Genomic DNA, 21,444 nt, shown 5'->3' on the forward strand with positions numbered 1-21,444 from the left:
CTCCAGGCTATCGCTGTGAATACACAGAACTCGGAGAGAGGGGATTTGGAGCCAAGAAGGTTCAAGGTGGGTCCCCAGAATCAGCGCTACATCAGAATATAAATTGCAGGTCGTATGTATGTATAAACGGAACTTTTGGGGGCTACTGTGATGTGATGAAATTTGAAGCAGGTATCATACACTAGGGGTGAATTCATAAATAAGTGAGCAACTCAACAATATGATCACAGGTGCTGCGAATCTATTTTATCATAATCCAAATTAAACTTTCATCATTCAGGTAGGGCATGCAATTTTAAACAACTTTTATCAAATTTGCTTTGTTTTTTTTGTATACTTTGTTGAAGGTTAATCCTAGGTAGGCTCTTATGCTAATTTCTAAGCTCTTGAAGGCCACCTGTTATCTCAGTGCATTTTGACATATTTTTTTACAGCTAGACAGCGCTAGTTTATGTGTGCCATATAGGGAACATTGTGCTCACTTCCGTTGAGTTACCTAGCAGTCGGTGCTGATTGGCTAAAATACATGTCTGTCAAAAGAACTGAAATAAGGGGGCTGTCTGCAGAGGCTTAGATACAAGGTAATCACAGAGGTAAAAAGTGTATTGTGCGCAGCACAACTACCGTGGAATTCCCCCACTTTACCCTTCTATATGTTATCTTTCCCTGTGTGGAGGAGAAGTGAGTAGGATCTTCATCACTCAGCGCTCATCTGTAAAGGAGAGGTAGTACACATGGGCTACAACGGTTCCTGAATGTGGTATTAACTTTTGTTTGTTAACGGATGTTGTTAACGAATACTATCCTCCTTACCTTATATTCCACCACTACTCATGTGGATACCCCACACAGGGCTATAGCGGAAAGTTACATTTGGCTCCTTCTGTGACTTTGCTTGCTTTTGCTTATGCCTAACTGCCTGGGTACATCACGACTGGCTTGTTTGCTTATTGGCTCACCTTTAACTTGCTGTGCTTGCTGCAATCGTTATTATATGATACGAACTGTGACCTGACCACTGACGTCTTTTTCCATGTTACCAGCCACCAAGTACTATCATTAGGATACGTGACTACAAGCCTTTACCATTTGGTACAAGTTGAACGGCATCTGGCACTTTATGTAGTGGTGCATTTAGCACTATTTATTTTACCACTAGCTGGCTTAGTTTCTTTTAGAGCTGTATGAGGGGCCCATGTGTTGTCTTTTATGTGTGTCTTTGTGTCTATTTGTGTATGTATTTATTTATTGAATTATGATCACATTTATATAAACATTTTATTCTTGCATATATACCCCCTGGTCTTTTTGGATACACCTAATACCGGTATATCCACTTTTCTACTTACTTGTTTGGTATATCTACTTACCAGGCTGCACCTCCTGATTTAAAGATTTGAAATAAGCTTATAATATATTTGGTATTATGTGTAGTTGAGCTTACTAATTCTTTTTTCTTTTTTTTGCATTGATTGTTACCTTGTTGGTTATACAAAACTGAGGAATGGGTAATCAAGTGATTATGTATCTTTTTAAACTAATACAATTTCTGGAGTATACTGTCTCTTTAAGTAGGCATGGTTATTGAGCAGTTCTTTGATAACTGGCACTGGTTATATCTGCTCCTCACACGTGGTGGTCACTTTTTCAGCTTTATAAACCATAAACCATGTCCTGTGCATACATGATGAAAAGACAGCACATGCAGAATGCTGATAGAAGACCAGTCAAACACATCACAACTTACAATTTGTAATGATTATATTTCTTCTCTGCTCTTAGGTCATGGGCAATTCATACGCAGGGCAGTTGAAATCTGCCCGTTTTGAAGAAGCTCTTCATAATTCAATAGAAGCCTCTCTTCGGTGTAATAATGTTGTACCACGGCCTGTGTTCTCACAACTGTATCTGAATGCTGACAGCCCCACCTCTTCCCCTGATGGTAAGTGGAGTTGAGGTTGACTTAGGTGGATAACCTGTATATAATGACATCAGGACTTACCTTTTTAACTGCATCATTTCATGCTGAAGGAAAACAAATTAACTCTACTGACAATCTATAGCAGGCATTGACAGTTAAAATAAATATATTGTAGAAAAGTGGTTAACATTGTCTGTTTAAGCATGAATTGATATAATGCATGCATTTACCTTTTGTTGTTTAATTATAGCTGTTCATTTTATTGGAAGTTTCAGGATGTTTCCAAATTAGCTAAGAACTGGACAATGTCAAAGGTAGTTATTGTAATGATTGAGAATGTAAATGTCCAGGATGAAAGGTTGTTTTCACAGTTTAATGCATGAAGAAAGATGATAAAGGGTCATGAAAAAATTCAAAGTTTTATAAACTATTCAAAATATCTCCTTTTAATTGGTACTATGGTGGCAAACAATACATTTCTCTCTGACATTCTATATGGGGAAAAAAGCCCAAACATTTCAACTAAGAGTAATGTTCTGGTTTTCTTTAATTAATAGACTATTCCTACTGCTCCATTTTGTTTTCAATTTTACTTTTCATGGGATTTTTCTTTTCTTTTTTCCAGGCATTGATGTGAAACCTAAATTGGAAGAACTTGACAAAGATTTTGTCCAAAGGTACACAGAGAATGGTAGTGTGGATTATTCTGCCATTCCCTCTGTTACTGGGATGGATGATGAAGATGAGGAGGAGGAAGATGTGTCAGATTCTAGCAGCCCTCCTCTTCCTTATGCTCAGAAACCAGCTCCTGAAGGATCTTGCACTATAGATGGTAATATGAATTATTTAATTATTTTTGGTTTTTTTAAATAACAATCGATTATAGTGTTATTTAGGTTGAAATATTTTTTATTAAATATTTTTTCCAGAAACAAGTAATTAAAAGAAAAATTAAAAAAACGGAAAAAAAACCATTACATTTCGTTTGTGCATAGATTAATACAAAATCAGCAAGTTAAGCATTGTATGTATTAGTATGAATGTTCTCTTTCGATCCATTGCATCCTTCCGAGTACACGGTTCAAAGTTGAGTGCCAGTTGCTCACTGTAAAATTAGTGTTATTTAAAGGGACAGTCTAGTCCAAAATAAACTTTCATGATTCAGATAGGGCATGTAATTAAAAACAATTTTCCAATTTACTTTTATAACAAATTTTGCTTTGTTCTCTTGGTATTCTTAGTTGAAAGCTAAACCTAGGAGGTTCATATGCTAATTTCTAAGCCCTTGAAGGCTGCTTCTTCTCTCAGGGCATTTTGACAGTTTTTCACCACTAGAGGGTGTTAGTTCATGTGTTTCATATAGATAACACTGTGCTCACACACGTGGAGTTCCTATGGGCAAGCACTGATTGGCTAAAATGCATGTCTGTCAAAAGAACTGAAATAAAGGGGCAGTTTGCAGAGGCTTAGATACACAGTAATCACAGAGGTAAAAAGTGTATTTCTTTCATGTAATTAGCAAGAGTCCATGAGCTAGTGACGTATGGGATATACATTCCTACCAGGAGGGGCAAAGTTTCCCAAACCTCAAAATGCCTACAAATACACCCCTCACCACACCCACAAATCAGTTTTACAAACTTCGCCTCCTATGGAGGTGGTGAAGTAAGTTTGTGCTAGATTCTACGTTGATATGCGCTCCGCAGCAGGTTGGAGCCCTGTTTTCCTCTCAGCGTGCAGTGAATGTCAGAGGGATGTGAGGAGAGTATTGCCTATTTGAATTCAATGATCTCCTTCTACGGGGGCTATTTCATAGGTTCTCTGTTATCGGTCGTAGAGATTCATCTCTTACCTCCCTTTTCAGATCGACGATATACTCTTATTTATATACCATTACCTCTGCTGATTTTCGTTTCAGTACTGGTTTGGCTTTCTACAACATGTAGATGAGTGTCCTGGGGTAAGTAAGTCTTATTTTCTGTGACACTCTAAGCTATGGTTGGGCACTTTTTTATAAAGTTCTAAATATATGTATTCAAACATTTATTTGCCTTGACTCAGGATGTTCAACATTCCTTATTTCAGACAGTCCGTTTCATATTTGGGATAATGCATATGAATAAATCAATTTTTTTTCTTACCTTAAAATTTGACTTTTTCCCTGTGGGCTGTTAGGCTCGCGGGGGCTGAAAATGCTTTATTTTATTGCGTCATTCTTGGCGCAAATTTTTTTTTCTGTTTCCGGCGTCATACGTGTCGCCAGAAGTTGCGTCATTTTTGACGTTCTTTTGCGCCAAAAGTGTCGGCGTTCCGGATGTGGCGTCATTTTTGGCGCCAAAAGCATTTAGGCGCCAAATAATGTGGGCGTCATTTTTGGTTCTAAAAAAAATATGGGCGTCACTGTTGTCTCCTCATTATTTAAGTCTCATTATTTATTGCTTCTGGTTGCTAGAAGCTTGTTCACTGACATTTTTTCCCATTCCTGAAACTGTCATTTAAGGAATTTGATCAATTTTGCTTTATATGTTGTTTTTTCTATTACATATTGCAAGATGTCCCACGTTGAAACTGAGTCAGAAGATACTTCTGGAAAATCGCTGCCTGGTGCTGGAGCTACCAAAGCTAAGTGTATCTGCTGTAAACTTATGGTATCTGTTCCTCCAGCTGTTGTTTGTACTGTTTGTCATGACAAACTTGTTAATGCAGATAATATTTCCTTTAGTACTGTTACATTACCTGTTGCTGTTCCGTCAACATCTAATACTCAGAGTGTTCCTGATAACATAAGAGATTTTGTTTCTAAATCCATTAAGAAGGCTATGTCTGTTATTCCTCCTTCTAGTAAACGTAAAAAGTCTTTTAAAACTTCTCATTTTTCAGATGAATTTTTAAATGAACATAATCATTCTGATTGTGATAATGGTTCTTCTAGTTCAGAGGATTCTGTCTCAGAGGTTGATGCTGATAAATCTTCATATTTATTTAAAATGGAATTTATTTGTTCTTTACTTAAAGAAGTCCTAATTGCATTAGAAATTGAGGTTTCTGGTCCTCTTGATACTAAATCTAAACGTTTAGATAAGGTTTTTAAATCTCCTGTAGTTATTTCAGAAGTTTTTCCTGTCCCTGGTGCTATTTCTGAAGTAATTTCCAGGGAATGGAATAATTTGGGTAATTCATTTACTCCTTCTAAACGTTTTAAGCAATTATATCCTGTGCCATCTGACAGATTAGAATTTTGGGACAAAATCCCTAAGGTTGATGGGGCTGTCTCTACTCTTGCTAAGCGTACTACTATTCCTACGGCAGATGGTACTTCCTTTAAGGATCCTTTAGATAGGAAAATTGAATCCTTTCTAAGAAAAGCTTACTTGTGTTCAGGTAATCTTCTTAGACCTGCTATATCTTTAGTGGATGTTGCTGCAGCTTCAACTTTCTGGTTAGAAGCTTTAGCGCAACAAGTAACAGATCATAATTCTCATAGCATTATTATTCTTCTTCAACATGCTAATAATTTTATTTGTGATGCCATCTTTGATATCATTAGAGTTGATGTCAGGTATATGTCTCTAGCTATTTTAGCTAGAAGAGCTTTATGGCTTAAAACTTGGAATGCTGATATGTCTTCTAAGTCTACTCTGCTTTCCCTTTCTTTCCAGGGTAATAAATTGTTTGGTTCTCAGTTGGATTCTATTATCTCAACTGTTACTGGAGGGAAAGGAACTTTTTTACCACAGGATAAAAAATATAAAGGTAAATTTAGGTCTAATAATCGTTTTAGTTCCTTTCGTCACAACAAGGAACAAAAACCTGATCCTTCATCCTCAGGAGCGGTATCAGTTTGGAAACCATCTCCAGTCTGGAATAAATCCAAGCCTTTTAGAAAATCAAAGCCAGCTCCTAAGTCCACATGAAGGTGCGGCCCTCATTCCAGCTCAGCTGGTAGGGGGCAGATTACGTTTTTTCAAAGAAATTTGGATCAATTCCGTTCACAATCTTTGGATTCAGAACATTGTTTCAGAAGGGTACATAATTGGCTTCAAGATAAGGCCTCCTGCAAAGAGATTTTTTCTTTCCCGTGTCCCAGTAAACCCAGCGAAGGCTCAAGCATTTCTGAAATGTGTTTCAGATCTAGAGTTGGCTGGAGTAATTATGCCAGTTCCAGTTCTGGAACAGGGACTGGGGTTTTATTCAAATCTCTTCATTATACCAAAGAAGGAGAATTCCTTCAGACCAGTTCTGGATCTAAAAATTTTGAATCGTTATGTAAGGATACCAACATTCAAAATGGTAACTATAAGGACTATTCTGCCTTTTGTTCAGCAAGGGCATTATATGTCTACAATAGATTTACAGGATGCATATCTGCATATTCCGATTCATCCAGATCACTATCAGTTTCTGAGATTCTCTTTCCTAGACAAGCATTACCAGTTTGTGGCTCTGCCGTTTGGCCTAGCTACAGCTCCAAGAATTTTTACAAAGGTTCTCGGTGCCCTTCTGTCTGTAATCAGAGAACAGGGTATTGTGGTATTTCCTTATTTGGACGATATCTTGGTACTTGCTCAGTCTTCACATTTAGCAGAATCTCATACGAATCGACTTGTGTTGTTTCTTCAACATCATGGTTGGAGGATCAATTTACCAAAAAGTTCATTGATTCCTCAGACACAGGTAACCTTTTTAGGTTTCCAGATAGATTCAGTGTCCATGACTCTGTCTCTGACAGACAAGAGACGTCTAAAATTGATATCACCTTTCAAAACCTTCAGTCACAATCATTCCCTTCGGTAGCCTTATGCATGGAAATTCTAGGTCTTATGACTGCTGCATCGGACGCGATCCCCTTTGCTCGTTTTCACATGCGGCCTCTTCAGCTCTGTATGCTGAACCAGTGGTGCAGGGATTACACAAAGAATATCTTTAAAACCGATTGTACGACACTCTCTGACGTGGTGGACAGATCACCATCGTTTAGTTCAGGGGGCTTCTTTTGTTCTTCCGACCTGGACTGTAATTTCAACAGATGCAAGTCTTACAGGTTGGGGAGCTGTGTGGGGGTCTCTGACAGCACAAGGGGTTTGGGAATCTCAGGAGGTGAGATTACCGATCAATATTTTGGAACTCCGTGCAATTTTCAGAGCTCTTCAGTCTTGGCCTCTTCTGAAGAGAGAATCGTTCATTTGTTTTCAGACAGACAATGTCACAATTGTGGCATACATCAATCATCAAGGAGGGACTCACAGTCCTCTGGCTATGAAAGAAGTATCTCGAATTCTGGTATGGGCGGAATCCAGCTCCTGTCTAGTTTCTGCGGTTCATATCCCAGGTATAGACAATTGGGAAGCGTATTATCTCAGTCGCCAAACGTTACATCCGGGCTAATGGTCTCTTCACACAGAGGTATTTCTTCAGATTGTTCAAATGTGGGGACTTCCAGAAATAGATTTGATGGCCTCTCATCTAAACAAGAAACTTCCCAGGTATCTGTCCAGATCCAGGGATCCTCAAGCGGTAGCAGTGGATGCATTGTCACTTCCTTGGAAGTATCATCCTGCCTATATCTTTCCGCCTCTAGTTCTTCTTCCAAGAGTAATGTCCAAGATTCTGAAGGAATGCTCGTTTGTTCTGCTGGTAGCTCCAGCATGGCCTCACAGGTTTTGGTATGCGGATCTTGTCCGGATGGCCTCTTGCCAACCGTGGACTCTTCCGTTAAGGCCAGACCTTCTGTCGCAAGGTCCTTTTTTCCATCAGGATCTCAAATCCTTAAATTTAAAGGTATGGAGATTGAACGCTTGATTCTTAGTCAAAGAGGTTTCTCTGACTCTGTGATTAATACTATGTTACAGGCTCGTAAATCTGTATCTAGGGAGATATATTATAGAGTCTGGAAGACTTATATTTCTTGGTGTCTTTCTCATCATTTTTCCTGGCATTCTTTTAGAATTCCGAGAATTTTACAGTTTCTTCAGGATGGTTTGGATAAAGGTTTGTCTGCAAGTTCCTTGAAAGGACAAATCTCTGCTCTTTCTGTTCTTTTTCACAGAAAGATTGCTAATCTTCCTGATATTCATTGTTTTGTACAAGCTTTGGTTCATATCAAGCCGTTCATTAAGTCAATTTCTCCTCCTTGGAGTTTGAATTTGGTTCTGAGGGCTCTTCAAGCTCCTCCGTTTGAACCTATGCATTCATTGGACATTAAATTACTTTCTTGGAAAGTTTTGTTCCTTTTGGCCATCTCTTCTGCCAGAAGAGTTTCTGAATTATCTGCTCTTTCTTGTGAGTCTCCTTTTCTGATTTTTCACCAGGATAAGGCGGTGTTGCGAACTTCTTTTAAATTTTTACCTAAGGTTGTGAATTCCAACAACATTAGTAGAGAAATTGTGGTTCCTTCATTATGTCCTAATCCTAAGAATTCTAAGGAGAAATCATTGCATTCTTTGGATGTAGTTAGAGCTTTGAAATATTATGTTGAAGCTACTAAGAATTTCCGAAAGACTTCTAGTCTATTTGTTATCTTTTCCGGTTCTAGGAAAGGTCAGAAGGCCTCTGCCATTTCTTTGGCATCTTGGTTGAAATCTTTAATTCATCATGCTTATGTCGAGTCGGGTAAAACTCCGCCTCAAAGGATTACAGCTCATTCTACTAGGTCAGTTTCTACTTCCTGGGCGTTTAGGAATGAAGCTTCGGTTGATCAGATTTGCAAAGCAGCAACTTGGTCTTCTTTGCATACTTTTACTAACTTCTACCATTTTGATGTGTTTTCTTCTTCTGAAGCTGTCTTTGGTAGAAAAGTACTTCAGGCAGCTGTTTCAGTTTGAATCTTCTGCTTATATTTTCAGTTTTTTTCTTTATAAGATTTAAACTTTATTTTTGGGTGTGGATTTTTTTCAGCGGAATTGGCTGTCTTTATTTTATCCCTCCCTCTCTAGTGACTCTTGCGTGGAAGATCCACATCTTGGGTAGTCATTATCCCATACGTCACTAGCTCATGGACTCTTGCTAATTACATGAAAGAAAACATAATTTATGTAAGAACTTACCTGATAAATTCATTTCTTTCATATTAGCAAGAGTCCATGAGGCCCACCCTTTTTTGTGGTGGTTATGATTTTTTTGTATAAAGCACAATTATTCCAATTCCTTATTTATGCTTCACACTTTTTTCTTATCACCCCACTTCTTGGCTATTCGTTAAACTTATTTGTGGGTGTGGTGAGGGGTGTATTTGTAGGCATTTTGAGGTTTGGGAAACTTTGCCCCTCCTGGTAGGAATGTATATCCCATACGTCACTAGCTCATGGACTCTTGCTAATATGAAAGAAATTAATTTATCAGGTAAGTTCTTACATAAATTATGTTTTATATAACTGTTGGTTATGCAAAACTAGGGAGTGGGTAATAAAGGGATTGTCTATCTCTAAAAAATTCTGGTGTAGACTGTCCCTTTAATACTCCTTCCAGGGTGCTTAGCACTGTAAAACACAATAAAGTCTGGCAGTCACTTAAACTTTCAAATGTGTTTACCTTTAATGTGACTTTTTAGGGAAATGCACCTCAAAGGTGGTGGAGATAAATGCAAAATGAGGGTTATTGCTAGGCCCTGCTTGTGCAAGAGCAGGAAGGCACTGCTGCGTAAGAACTTTCTTGCGCAATAGTAAATGCAAACAATGGGTGGAAGATCAGAGGACAGGTTTCCTATATGGGAACCTTGTCCTTTAATCTGATGATAAATGAGGCCTTTAAACTCAATTCTTATAAACTGATTGGGTAAAGTATTTATTTATGGTATCTGTAGCTTCAGATGTATTACATTGTAAACTGAGCATAAGCTGGTTTTCTCCCTACTTACTTTTTTCCTCTCATTCAGTAGGGACACATTATAATTTTTTTTAAATTATATTACTATAAAATGTGGCAACAATCTGCATCACTCTATGTGTCTAGTTTAGAAAAAAAAACACACACTAACAATATTAAATATGTTCAAAATACATTGTAATCTTGTTCTTGTGACATTTTAGACAGTTGTGCAGATTTTTTTTTTACTATATGAAGAGTTTAGGTATATATTTTTATTATCTTCCTCTGATTTGCAATTCAGTTATCTTTTTCTGATCCTCTGTCAGCTGCTTAGTGGAGTCCATGATTGTTGACTGTAAACACAACACCCTGAGAGGTTCCAAGGATCAAGTAATTTATTAAGCTTTGGAACTGTTGCAGCTAAATTTAGATCAGGGGCTAATGAGTTAATTTGGACAATTAAGGTTCTAATACCTTAAAAGGAGATTACTTGTGGATTAACTGGAAGGGTGCCCAAACTTTTTCACAGGCCACATTTACTGTTTTATTTTTATTTTCCTGTTGAATTCAGCAAATGCATAGTACATATGCATTAGGATTTGCTAACATATTTCTAGGTTTGTTCACTGTAGAGGTTGTAACAAAGATGTTATTTGTTTACGGTTGACTAAACTTGATACAACTGTATGCAGGAGGAACCAGTGTTTTAATCCCCTGTCAGTCCTGTCTGCTCTCTTTCCAATATGCAGGAGGAGCGCACTTTCCTATAGGTTAATGGGTATTTCTTAGGTGCAACGGGTCCGGCACCCAATTTAGCCAGTGCTTAGTTTCAAGCATTATTTCCTATTGTATGGGGTTTTAATGCAAGACTGGCAGATTAAATATAAATACTTAAAATTGTTAGATAAACTGCCTAAATGTTTTGAAATTATTTTATAACTGTTTTTTTTTTTCTCTGTTGCTCGAAAGCAGTCGGACAATAGTGTGCACAAGCCTTTTAAGTGGAAAACAAACGGCCCATTTACTAATTATATTAGTCTAAATTAAGTTGTATTCTTTCCCCCCCCTCTTTTTTATAAACAAACTTTAAAGGACAATTTTAAATGCAGTAGAAATGCATACTCAGTAAGTGCATAATAAAAATACAATGCAATAGTAATTACTCTGAATTTTAAAAGTGCAGTAGATTTTTGTCTGACAAATTTTCAAAATGTTTTTAAATTTGCCGTCCCCCTTTTCATATGACAGCCATTGGCCAATAACTGACTCCTAAGTATACACTGTGAACTCTTAAACATGCTCAATAAGAGCTGGTGCTTTAGAATGTGTGCGCAAAAAAAAAAAAAAAATCATTTAGAAAGTTTCTTAAAACTGTCTAAATCATGAAAATGTAATTTTAGTGCCCCTTTAAATGGACATTGCAGCTATATGAACAAAAAACTTGACAGAATTCTGAATACTACATATGAGGGTAGATAGATTGAGCAAGCCTTCTGTAAGGCCTTTTATGTCCCTTTAAGCCAATCTAAAAGTGAATTTTGGGAATTAAAATTTTAATGGAGCTGAAACATTTATGGAGTTAAAGGACCAGTCAACACAGTAGATTTGCATAATCAACAAATGCAAGATAAAAGGACAATGCAATAGCACTTAGTCTAAACTTCAAATGAGTAGTAGATTTTTTTTTCTGACAATTTTAAAAGTTATGTCTTTTTCCACTCCCCCTGTACCATGTGACAGCCATCAGCCAATCACAAATGCATACATGTACCATGTGACAGCCATCAGCCATTCACAAATGCATACACACTTATTCTTGCACATGCTCAGTAGGAGCTGGTAACTCAAAAAGTTTAAATATAAAAATACTGTGCACATTTTGTTAATGGAAGTAAATTGGAAAGTTGTTTAAAATGGCATGCTCTATCTGAATAATGAAAATTTAATTTTGATTGAGTGTCCCTTTTAATTGCTATGTTTTATCCAAATATGCACAGATTAAATCCTCTACCAGGATCCCCTGCTCCCTTGATATTTATCTTTTTAAAACCCAACTATAGTTTCCAATAGATGTCGAAAGATTAACCATAGGGGTCAATTTATCAATTTGTTTTTACAGAACTCACAAGTTTTTCTGCCTTGAAAACAGACAGGAATTACATTGGATTTTATGGACATATTTTTTGCTAAAAAAGGACATAAACTCATACTCTATGTTCATTCTTGCGGAATCGCTAACGGCACATTTGTTGAATGGAAATGCCTACTGCCTGTATTGAGTTCAATGTACATTGTGATTGTGTGTGTGTGTGACAAATAGCATGTCACAAATATTTATCGTAATATGCCCTCTCTTATTCACAAATAAAAGTAACTAACTATTCAACTTTCCTCAGTTTGGATGGTGAGACCGATTTTAGGCAGAAAAGCTTTTTCTTTATAGATGTTTCCTCAATAAATTTTTGTCTCCTAAAAAGGGCATAAGCTATTCAATGAAATAAAGAAGCAGGACTTATTTTTGTAAATTTCAATAAAGTTGCATTTGGCGACACAGACACCTAGCTAATAAATATACAGTAGATTATTTGAAAATGTAACTACAATATTTCTGCCCTAAAAAAGTTTGAGACTAAATTTTACAATTATAATTGTTGCATTATGTACACAGAACTAATGGACATTAAAAAAAAATGGGGTGGGGGGGGGGGGGGAAATGCTACAATAGTTCTGCCCTAAAAATTGCATAATATATCCATCTATATTTTTAGAGAGATATATTTTCATTATGTTATTAAGAAAATATTTACGACTTTTCTATCTCTTTTATCTGCACCCAACAAAACTAGACAGAAGTTATCCCGCATTTATTATATAATTCACTGTAACTTTCAATAGATAAAATAATATGCTCCTAACAAGTCGCACGTTTTATCATCTTTTCCGATGCAGCCTTTATTGCTGCTAAAAATTTTTTTTTTAGAAATATTAGAATACTTGTGCAATTTCATATTTATGATGTGGGACACATTAGCTGCCCCGTTGTGGCACATTAATACACATTGTTGATAAATCTTCCCCATAATATGACTTAGTATGACTGTTAAGAAACCTCCTAGCTGCTTTTAATAGGAGGGGAAAAAAGACAAAAGCCCTAGCACATTTTGATATTTTTTGGAAATGTGATTCTGACTGTTCTGTATTTGCTTTTTAATCCCTTTGAGTTCACGTTTACACTGCCTTTTTATTTAACTGACTATTTTGCTTGTTGTTGTATCCAGAACTATATACATTTATTAAGTGGGTGCTCTATATTATTGTCAGAACAAAAGTTGAAGCTTATGTATAGGAATGAGTGGCTCCATGAAGGCTTCTGGGAGGTTTCTACCTGTTCCAGTAATGCACAAAACTATACCTAAGAGTACAGTGTACAGTTTTTCTGATGTCTTTACACTTAGTATATGTTGTCTAGTATGTTTTGAACAACATCTAAGATAATTCCCCCTTCCCAGAGAGAAATAACTTTTCATTTCATGTGTTTATAAAGAATCATAATGCTGTAGCAAGCCTTGGCAAATACCAATAGATGCAGAGACATGGTATCTATTTCTAGTTCTGGTTTCCAAATTTTTGGACTCTTATTTTCAACATACAATTTATTCTTCAGCATCTTAAAACATTCTATTAATGACTGGCTTCTAAGTTAAAAACAAAACAAAACAACATTATATAGTCTATATAACCCATGTAACACAGGAATTAGAAGCACTTTGAAAAGTAATTATTTATTGTACAGCAAAAAGAGTTCTTTTGTAAGAACATTTAAGGTGTGATAGCTTCACTTTAGCCCAACATGATATGTTTAAAAAGGATTCAAATATGTTGTGTTAATGTATTAAAATATATATTTTATATTAAATAGCATAAGGAATATTTTTTATTGGCTTCCACAGATTCTTGGTGTCTTTAGATTTACATTATGCATAGAAAATAAGTTACTGGAGTTGTGAAAAAAGTGAAGTACTGGTGCAAGGTAATCAGTATGTCTGAATTTCCTGCAGCTTTAATAGATAGTGTAAAGCTTATTACAAATAGGTTCTGTCATCCATTTCTCTTGTTAAGTGTATCCAGTCCACGGATCATCCATTACTTATGGAATATATTCTCCTTCCCAACAGGAAGCTGCAAGAGTCCACCCACAGCAAAGCTGCTATATAGCTCCTCCCCTAACTGCCATATTCAGTCATTCTCTTGCAAGCCTCAACATAGATAGGAGATCGTGAGAGTCTGTGGTGCTTTCTACTTAGTTTATTCTTCAATCAAAAGTTTGTTATTTTTAAATGGCACCGGAGTGTGCTGTTTATCTCAGGCAGTATTTGGAAGAAGAATCTGCCTGCGTTTTTCTATGATCTTAGCAGACGTAACTAAGATCCATTTGCTGTTCTCACACATTCTGAGGAGTGAGGTACTTCAGAGGGGGAATGGCGTGCAGGTTTTCCTGCAGATAAGGTATGTGCAGTAAAATATTTTTCTAGGAATGGAATTGACTAAGAAAATACTGCTGATACCGAAGTAATGTAAGTAAAGCCTTAAATGCAGCGATAGCGACTGGTATCAGGCTTATTAATAGAGATACATACTCTTGTAAAAATGTGTTTTAAAACGTTTGCTGGCATGTTTAATCGTTTTTTAACATATGTTTGGTGATAAAACTTATTGGGGCCTAAGTTTTTTCCACATGGCTGGCTTAAATTTTGCATAGAAACAGTTAACTGAAGCTTCCCACTGTTGGCTGTGGCAGTTTGTTGTGTCTGTTTTTAAAAACGTCTGTCGTTTTTTTTATCTGTTTTTTGCATTAAGGGGTTAATCATCCATTTGCAAGTGGGTGCAATGCTCTGTTACCTTATTACATGTACTGTAAAAATTTTGTTTGTTTTACTGCCTTTTTTTCACTGTTTTTCAAATTTTGACAAAATTTGTTTCTCTTAAAGGCACAGTAACGTTTTATATATTTGCTTGTTAACTTGATTTAAAGTGTTTTCCAAGCTTACTAGTCTCATTATTAGTCTGTTCTAACATGTCTGACATAGAGGAAGCTCTGTGTTCATTATGTTTTAAAGCCATGGTGGAACCCCATCTTAGAATGTGTACCAGATGTACTGATTTCATGTTAAACAATAAAGATCATTTTTTGTCTTTAAAAACATTATCACCAGAGGATTCTGTCGTGGGGGTAGTTATGCCGACTAACTCTCCCCACGTGTCAGACCCTTCGACTCCCGCTTCAGGGACTCACGCTCAAATGGCGCCAAGTACATCAAGGGCGCCCATAGCGTTTATTTTACAAGACATGGCAAAGGTGGTGAATAATATTCTGGCAGCAGTATTAGTCAGACTACCTGAAATTAAAGGAAAGCAGTTAGCTCTGGGGGTAGATACAGAGCATACAGACGCTTTTAGAACCATGTATGATACTACCTCACAATATGCTTAGTCTGTGGGTGATTTTTTTTTTTTGACTCAGGGAAGATGATTTAACCTGATTCTGATATTTCTACATTTAAAATTTATGCTTGAGAACCTCCACTTGTTGCTCAGGGAGGCTTTGGCTGCTCTGAATGAATGTGTACAATCGCAGGGCCAGAGAAATTGTGTAGACTGGATAAATAATATGCAGTGCCGGTGTGTACTGATGTTTTTCCAATACCTAAAGAGGTTTACTAAAATTTTTTTAATAAGGAATGGGATAGACCAGGTGTGCCGTTTTCTTCCCCTCCTATTTTTTAGAAGAATGTTTTCTAATAGTTACCACCACACAGGACTTCTGGCAGACAGTTCCTAAGGTGGAGAGAAGAGTTTCTACTCTAGCTAAGCGTACCACTACCTCTGACGAGGACAGTTGTGCTTTTTAGATCCAATGGATAAAAAATGTTTATTCAACAGGGTTTTATCCTGCAGCCCCTTGCATACATTGCTTCTGTCACTGCTGCTGCAGCGTTCTGGGTTGAGTCTCTTGATGAGGCTTTACAGTTAGCGACTCCATTGGATGAATATATTTGACAAGCTTATGCTAGCCAATTCCTTTGTTTTCTGATGCCTTGTTCATTTGACTAGACTAACGGGTAAGAATTCTGTTTTTTACTATACTGGCGCGCAGAGCGCTATGGCTTATATCATGGTCAGCTGTCGTGACTTTAATAAATAAGCTACTTAACTTCCCTTCAAGGGGCAGACCCTATTCGGGCCTGGTTTGAAGGAGATTATTGATTATATCACTGGAGGAAAAGATCATGCCCTTCCTCAGGATAGGTCCAAATCAAGGGCCAAAAAAAAACAAAAAACAAAAAAAAAAGGTCTAATTTTCGTGCCTTTTAAAAACTTCAGGGCAGGTGTGGCATCCTCTTCCTCTAAGGCAAAACAAGAGGGAATTTCTTTCATGTAATTAACAAGAGTCCATGAGCTAGTGACGTATGGGATATACATTCCTACCAGGAGGGGCAAAGTTTCCCAAACCTTAAAATGCCTATAAATACACCCCTCACCACACCCACAAATCAGTTTTACAAACTTTGCCTCCAAGGGAGGTGGTGAAGTAAGTTTGTGCTAGATTCTACGTTGATATGCGCTCCGCAGCAAGTTGGAGCCCGGTTTTCCTCTCAGCGTGCAGTGAATGTCAGAGGGATGTGAGGAGAGTATTGCCTATTGAATGCAGTGATCTCCTTCTACGGGGTCTATTTCATAAGGTTCTCTGTTATCGGTCGTAGAGATTCATCTCTTACCTCCCTTTTCAGATCGACGATATACTCTTATATATACCATTACCTCTACTGATTCTCGTTTCAGTACTGGTTTGGCTTTCTACAAACATGTAGATGAGTGTCCTGGGGTAAGTAAGTCTTATTTTCTGTGACACTCTAAGCTATGGTTGGGCACTTTATTTATAAAGTTCTAAATATATGTATTCAAACATTTATTTGCCTTGACTCAGAATGTTCAACTTTCCTTATTTCCAGACAGTCAGTTTCATATTTGGGATTATGCTTTAATTATCATATTTTTCTTACCTCAAAAATTTGACTTTTTTCCCTGTGGGCTGTTAGGCTCGCGGGGGCTGAAAATGCTTTATTTTATTGCGTCATTCTTGGCGCGGACTTTTTTGGCGCAAAAATTCATTTCCGTTTCCGGCGTCATACGTGTCGCCGGAAGTTGCGTCATTTTTTGACGTTATTTTGCGCCAAAAATGTCGGCGTTCCGGATGTGGCGTCATTTTTGGCGCCAAAAGCATTTAGGCGCCAAATAATGTGGGCGTCTTATTTGGCGCCAAAACATATGGGCGTCGCTTTTGTCTCCACATTATTTCAGTCTCATTTTTCATTTGCTTCTGGTTGCTAGAAGCTTGATGTTTGGCATTTTTTTCCCATTCCTGAAACTGTCTTATAAGGAATTTGATCTATTTTTGCTTTATATGTTGTTTTTTCTCTTACATATTGCAAGATGTCTCACGTTGCATCTGAGCCAGAAGATACTACAGGAAAACCTCTGCCTGCTGGATCTACCAAAGCTAAGTGTATCTGCTGTAAACTTTTGGTAGCTATTCCTCCAGCTGTTGTTTGTATTAAATGTCATGACAAACTTGTTAATGCAGATAATATTTCCTTTAGTGATGTACCATTGCCTGTTGCAGTTCCCTCAACATCTAAGGTGCAGAATGTTCCTGATAACATAAGAGATTTTGTTTCTGAATCCATAAAGAAGGCTTTGTCTGTTATTTCTCCTTCTAGTAAACGTAAAAAGTCTTTTAAATCTTCTCTCTCTACAGATGAATTTTTAAGTGAACACCATCATTCTGATTCTTTAGACTCTTCTGGTTCAGAGGATTCTGTGTCAGAGATTGATGCTGATAAATCTTCATATTTATTTAAGATGGAATTTATTCGCTCCTTACTTAAAGAAGTACTAATTGCTTTAGAAATAGAGGATTCTAGTCCTCTTGATACTAATTCTATACGTTTGGATAAGGTTTTTAAAGCTCCTGCGGTTATTCCAGAAGTCTTTCCTGTTCCTAATGCTATTTCTGCAGTAATTGCTAAGGAATGGGATAGATTGGGTAATTCATTTACTCCTTCTAAACGTTTTAAGCAATTATATCCTGTTCCGCCTGACAGATTAGAATTTTGGGACAAAATCCCTAAAGTTGATGGGGCTATTTCTACCCTTGCTAAACGTACTACCATTCCTACATCAGATGGTACCTCGTTTAAGGATCCTTTAGATAGAAAAATTGAATCTTTTCTAAGAAAAGCTTATCTATGTTCAGGTAATCTTCTTAGACCTGCTATATCATTGGCTGATGTTGCTGCAGCTTCAACTTTTTGGTTGGAAACTCTAGCGCAACAAGTAACAAATCGTGATTCTCATGATATTATTATTCTTCTCCAGCATGCTAATAATTTCATCTGTGATGCCATTTTTGATATTATTAGAGTTGATGTTAGATTTATGTCTCTGGCTATCTTAGCCAGAAGAGCTTTATGGCTTAAGACTTGGAATGCTGATATGGCTTCTAAATCAACTCTACTTTCCATTTCTTTCCAGGGAAATAAATTATTTGGTTCTCAGTTGGATTCTATTATTTCAACTGTTACTGGTGGGAAAGGAACTTTTTTACCACAGGATAAAAAGTCTAAAGGTAAAAACAGGGCTAACAATCGTTTTCGTTCCTTTCGTTTCAACAAAGAACAAAAGCCTGATCCTTCGTCCTCAGGAGCAGTTTCAGTTTGGAAACCATCTCCAGTCTGGAATAAATCCAAGCCTGCTAGAAAGGCAAAGCCTGCTTCTAAGTTCACATGAAGGTACGGCCCTCATTCCAGTTCAGCTGGTAGGGGGCAGGTTACGTTTTTTCAAAGAAATTTGGATCAGTTCTGTTCACAATCTTTGGATTCAGAACATTGTTTCAGAAGGGTACAGAATTGGTTTCAAGATGAGACCTCCTGCAAAGAGATTTTTTCTTTCCCATGTCCCAGTAAATCCAGTGAAAGCTCAAGCATTTCTGAATTGTGTTTCAGATCTAGAGTTGGCTGGAGTAATTATGCCAGTTCCAGTTCCGGAACAGGGGATGGGGTTTTATTCAAATCTCTTCATTGTACCAAAGAAGGAGAATTCCTTCAGACCAGTTCTGGATCTAAAATTATTGAATCGTTATGTAAGGATACCAACGTTCAAGATGGTAACTGTAAGGACTATATTGCCTTTTGTTCAGCAAGGGAATTATATGTCCACAATAGATTTACAGGATGCATATCTGCATATTCCGATTCATACAGATCATTTTCAGTTCCTGAGATTCTCTTTTCTAGACAAGCATTACCAATTTGTGGCTCTACCGTTTGGCCTTGCTACAGCTCCAAGAATTTTCACAAAGATTCTCGGTGCCCTTCTGTCTGTAATCAGAGAACAGGGTATTGTGGTATTTCCTTTTTTGGACGATATCTTGGTACTTGCTCCGTCTTTACATTTAGCAGAGTCTCATACGAATCGACTTGTGTTGTTTCTTCAAGATCATGGTTGGAGGATCAATTTACCAAAAAGTTCTTTGATTCCTCAAACAAGGGTAACCTTTCTGGGTTTCCAGATAGATTCAGTGTCCATGACTTTGTCTTTAACAGACAAGAGACGTCTAAAATTGATTACAGCCTGTCGAAACCTTCAGTCTCAATCATTCCCTTCGGTAGCCTTATGCATGGAAATTCTAGGTCTTATGACTGCTGCATCGGACGCGATCCCCTTTGCTCGTTTTCACATGCGACCTCTTCAGCTCTGTATGCTGAACCAATGGTGCAGGGATTACACGAAGATATATCAATTAATATCTTTAAAACCGATTGTTCGGCACTCTCTAACGTGGTGGACAGATCACCATCGTTTAATTCAGGGGGCTTCTTTTGTTCTTCCGACCTGGACTGTAATTTCAACAGATGCAAGTCTCACAGGTTGGGGAGCTGTGTGGGGATCTCTGACGGCACAAGGAGTTTGGGAATCTCAGGAGGTGAGATTACCGATCAATATCTTGGAACTCCGTGCAGTTTTCAGAGCTCTTCAGTTTTGGCCTCTTCTGAAGAGAGAATCGTTCATTTGTTTTCAGACAGACAATGTCACAACTGTGGCATACATCAATCATCAAGGAGGGACTCACAGTCCTCTGGCTATGAAAGAAGTATCTCGAATTTTGGTTTGGGCGGAATCCAGCTCCTGTCTAATCTCTGCGGTTCATATCCCAGGTGTAGACAATTGGGAAGCGGATTATCTCAGTCGCCAAACGTTGCATCCGGGCGAATGGTCTCTTCACCCAGAGGTATTTCTTCAGATTGTTCAAATGTGGGGGCTCCCAGAGATAGATCTGATGGCCTCTCATCTAAACAAGAAACTTCCCAGGTATCTGTCCAGATCCCGGGATCCTCTGGCGGAGGCAGTGGATGCATTATCACTTCCTTGGAAGTATCATCCTGCCTATATCTTTCCGCCTCTAGTTCTTCTTCCAAGAGTAATCTCCAAGATTCTGAGGGAATGCTCGTTTGTTCTGCTAATAGCTCCGGCATGGCCTCACAGGTTTTGGTATGCGGATCTTGTCCGGATGGCATCTTGCCAACCATGGACTCTTCCGTTAAGACCAGACCTTCTGTCTCAAGGTCCTTTTTTCCATCCGGATCTGAAATCCTTAAATTTAAAGGTATGGAGATTGAACGCTTGATTCTTGGTCATAGAGGTTTCTCTGACTCCGTGATTAATACTATGTTACAGGCTCGTAAATCTGTATCTCGAGAGATATATTATAGAGTCTGGAAGACTTATATTTCTTGGTGTCTTTCTCAACATTTTTCTTGGCATTCTTTTAGAATACCGAGAATTTTACAGTTTCTTCAGGATGGTTTAGATAAGGGTTTGTCCGCGAGTTCTTTGAAAGGACAAATCTCCGCTCTTTCTGTTCTTTTTCACAGAAAGATTGCTATTCTTCCTGATATTCATTGTTTTGTACAAGCTTTGGTTCGTATAAAACCTGTTATTAAGTCAATTTCTCCTCCATGGAGTTTGAATTTGGTTTTGGGAGCTCTTCAAGCTCCTCCGTTTGAACCTATGCATTCATTGGACATTAAATTACTTTCTTGGAAAGTTTTGTTCCTTTTGGCCATCTCTTCTGCTAGAAGAGTTTCTGAATTATCTGCTCTTTCGTGTGAGTCTCCTTTTCTGATTTTTCATCAGGATAAGGCGGTGTTGCGAACTTCTTTTGAATTTTTACCTAAAGTTGTGAATTCCAACAACATTAGTAGAGAAATTGTGGTTCCTTCATTATGTCCTAATCCTAAGAATTCTAAGGAGAAATCATTGCATTCTTTGGATGTTGTTAGAGCTTTGAAATATTATGTTGAAGCTACGAAATCTTTCCGTAAGACTTCTAGTTTATTTGTTATCTTTTCCGGTTCTAGGAAGGGCCAGAAAGCTTCTGCCATTTCTTTGGCATCTTGGTTGAAATCTTTAATTCATCTTGCCTATGTTGAGTCGGGTAAAATTCCGCCTCAAAGAATTACAGCTCATTCTACTAGGTCAGTTTCTACTTCCTGGGCGTTTAGGAATGAAGCTTCGGTTGACCAGATCTGCAAAGCAGCAACTTGGTCCTCTTTGCATACTTTTACTAAATTCTACCATTTTGATGTATTTTCTTCTTCTGA

General features: G+C 37.6%; 1 protein-coding gene across 1 annotated transcript in view; it reads left to right on the forward strand.

Annotated features, from left to right (window-relative positions):
- Positions 1 to 1,785: 1,785 nt before the first annotated feature.
- Positions 1,786 to 21,444, forward strand: part of GREB1L (GREB1 like retinoic acid receptor coactivator) — a 113,420-nt gene continuing 93,761 nt past the window's right edge. The window contains 2 exon segments of the mRNA XM_053714969.1: positions 1,786 to 1,942; positions 2,547 to 2,753. Of these exon segments, the coding sequence (XP_053570944.1) occupies positions 1,786 to 1,942; positions 2,547 to 2,753 (364 nt within the window).

The sequence above is a fragment of the Bombina bombina genome, chromosome 5 (assembly GCF_027579735.1).
Source record: "Bombina bombina isolate aBomBom1 chromosome 5, aBomBom1.pri, whole genome shotgun sequence".
NCBI lineage: Eukaryota > Metazoa > Chordata > Amphibia > Anura > Bombinatoridae > Bombina > Bombina bombina.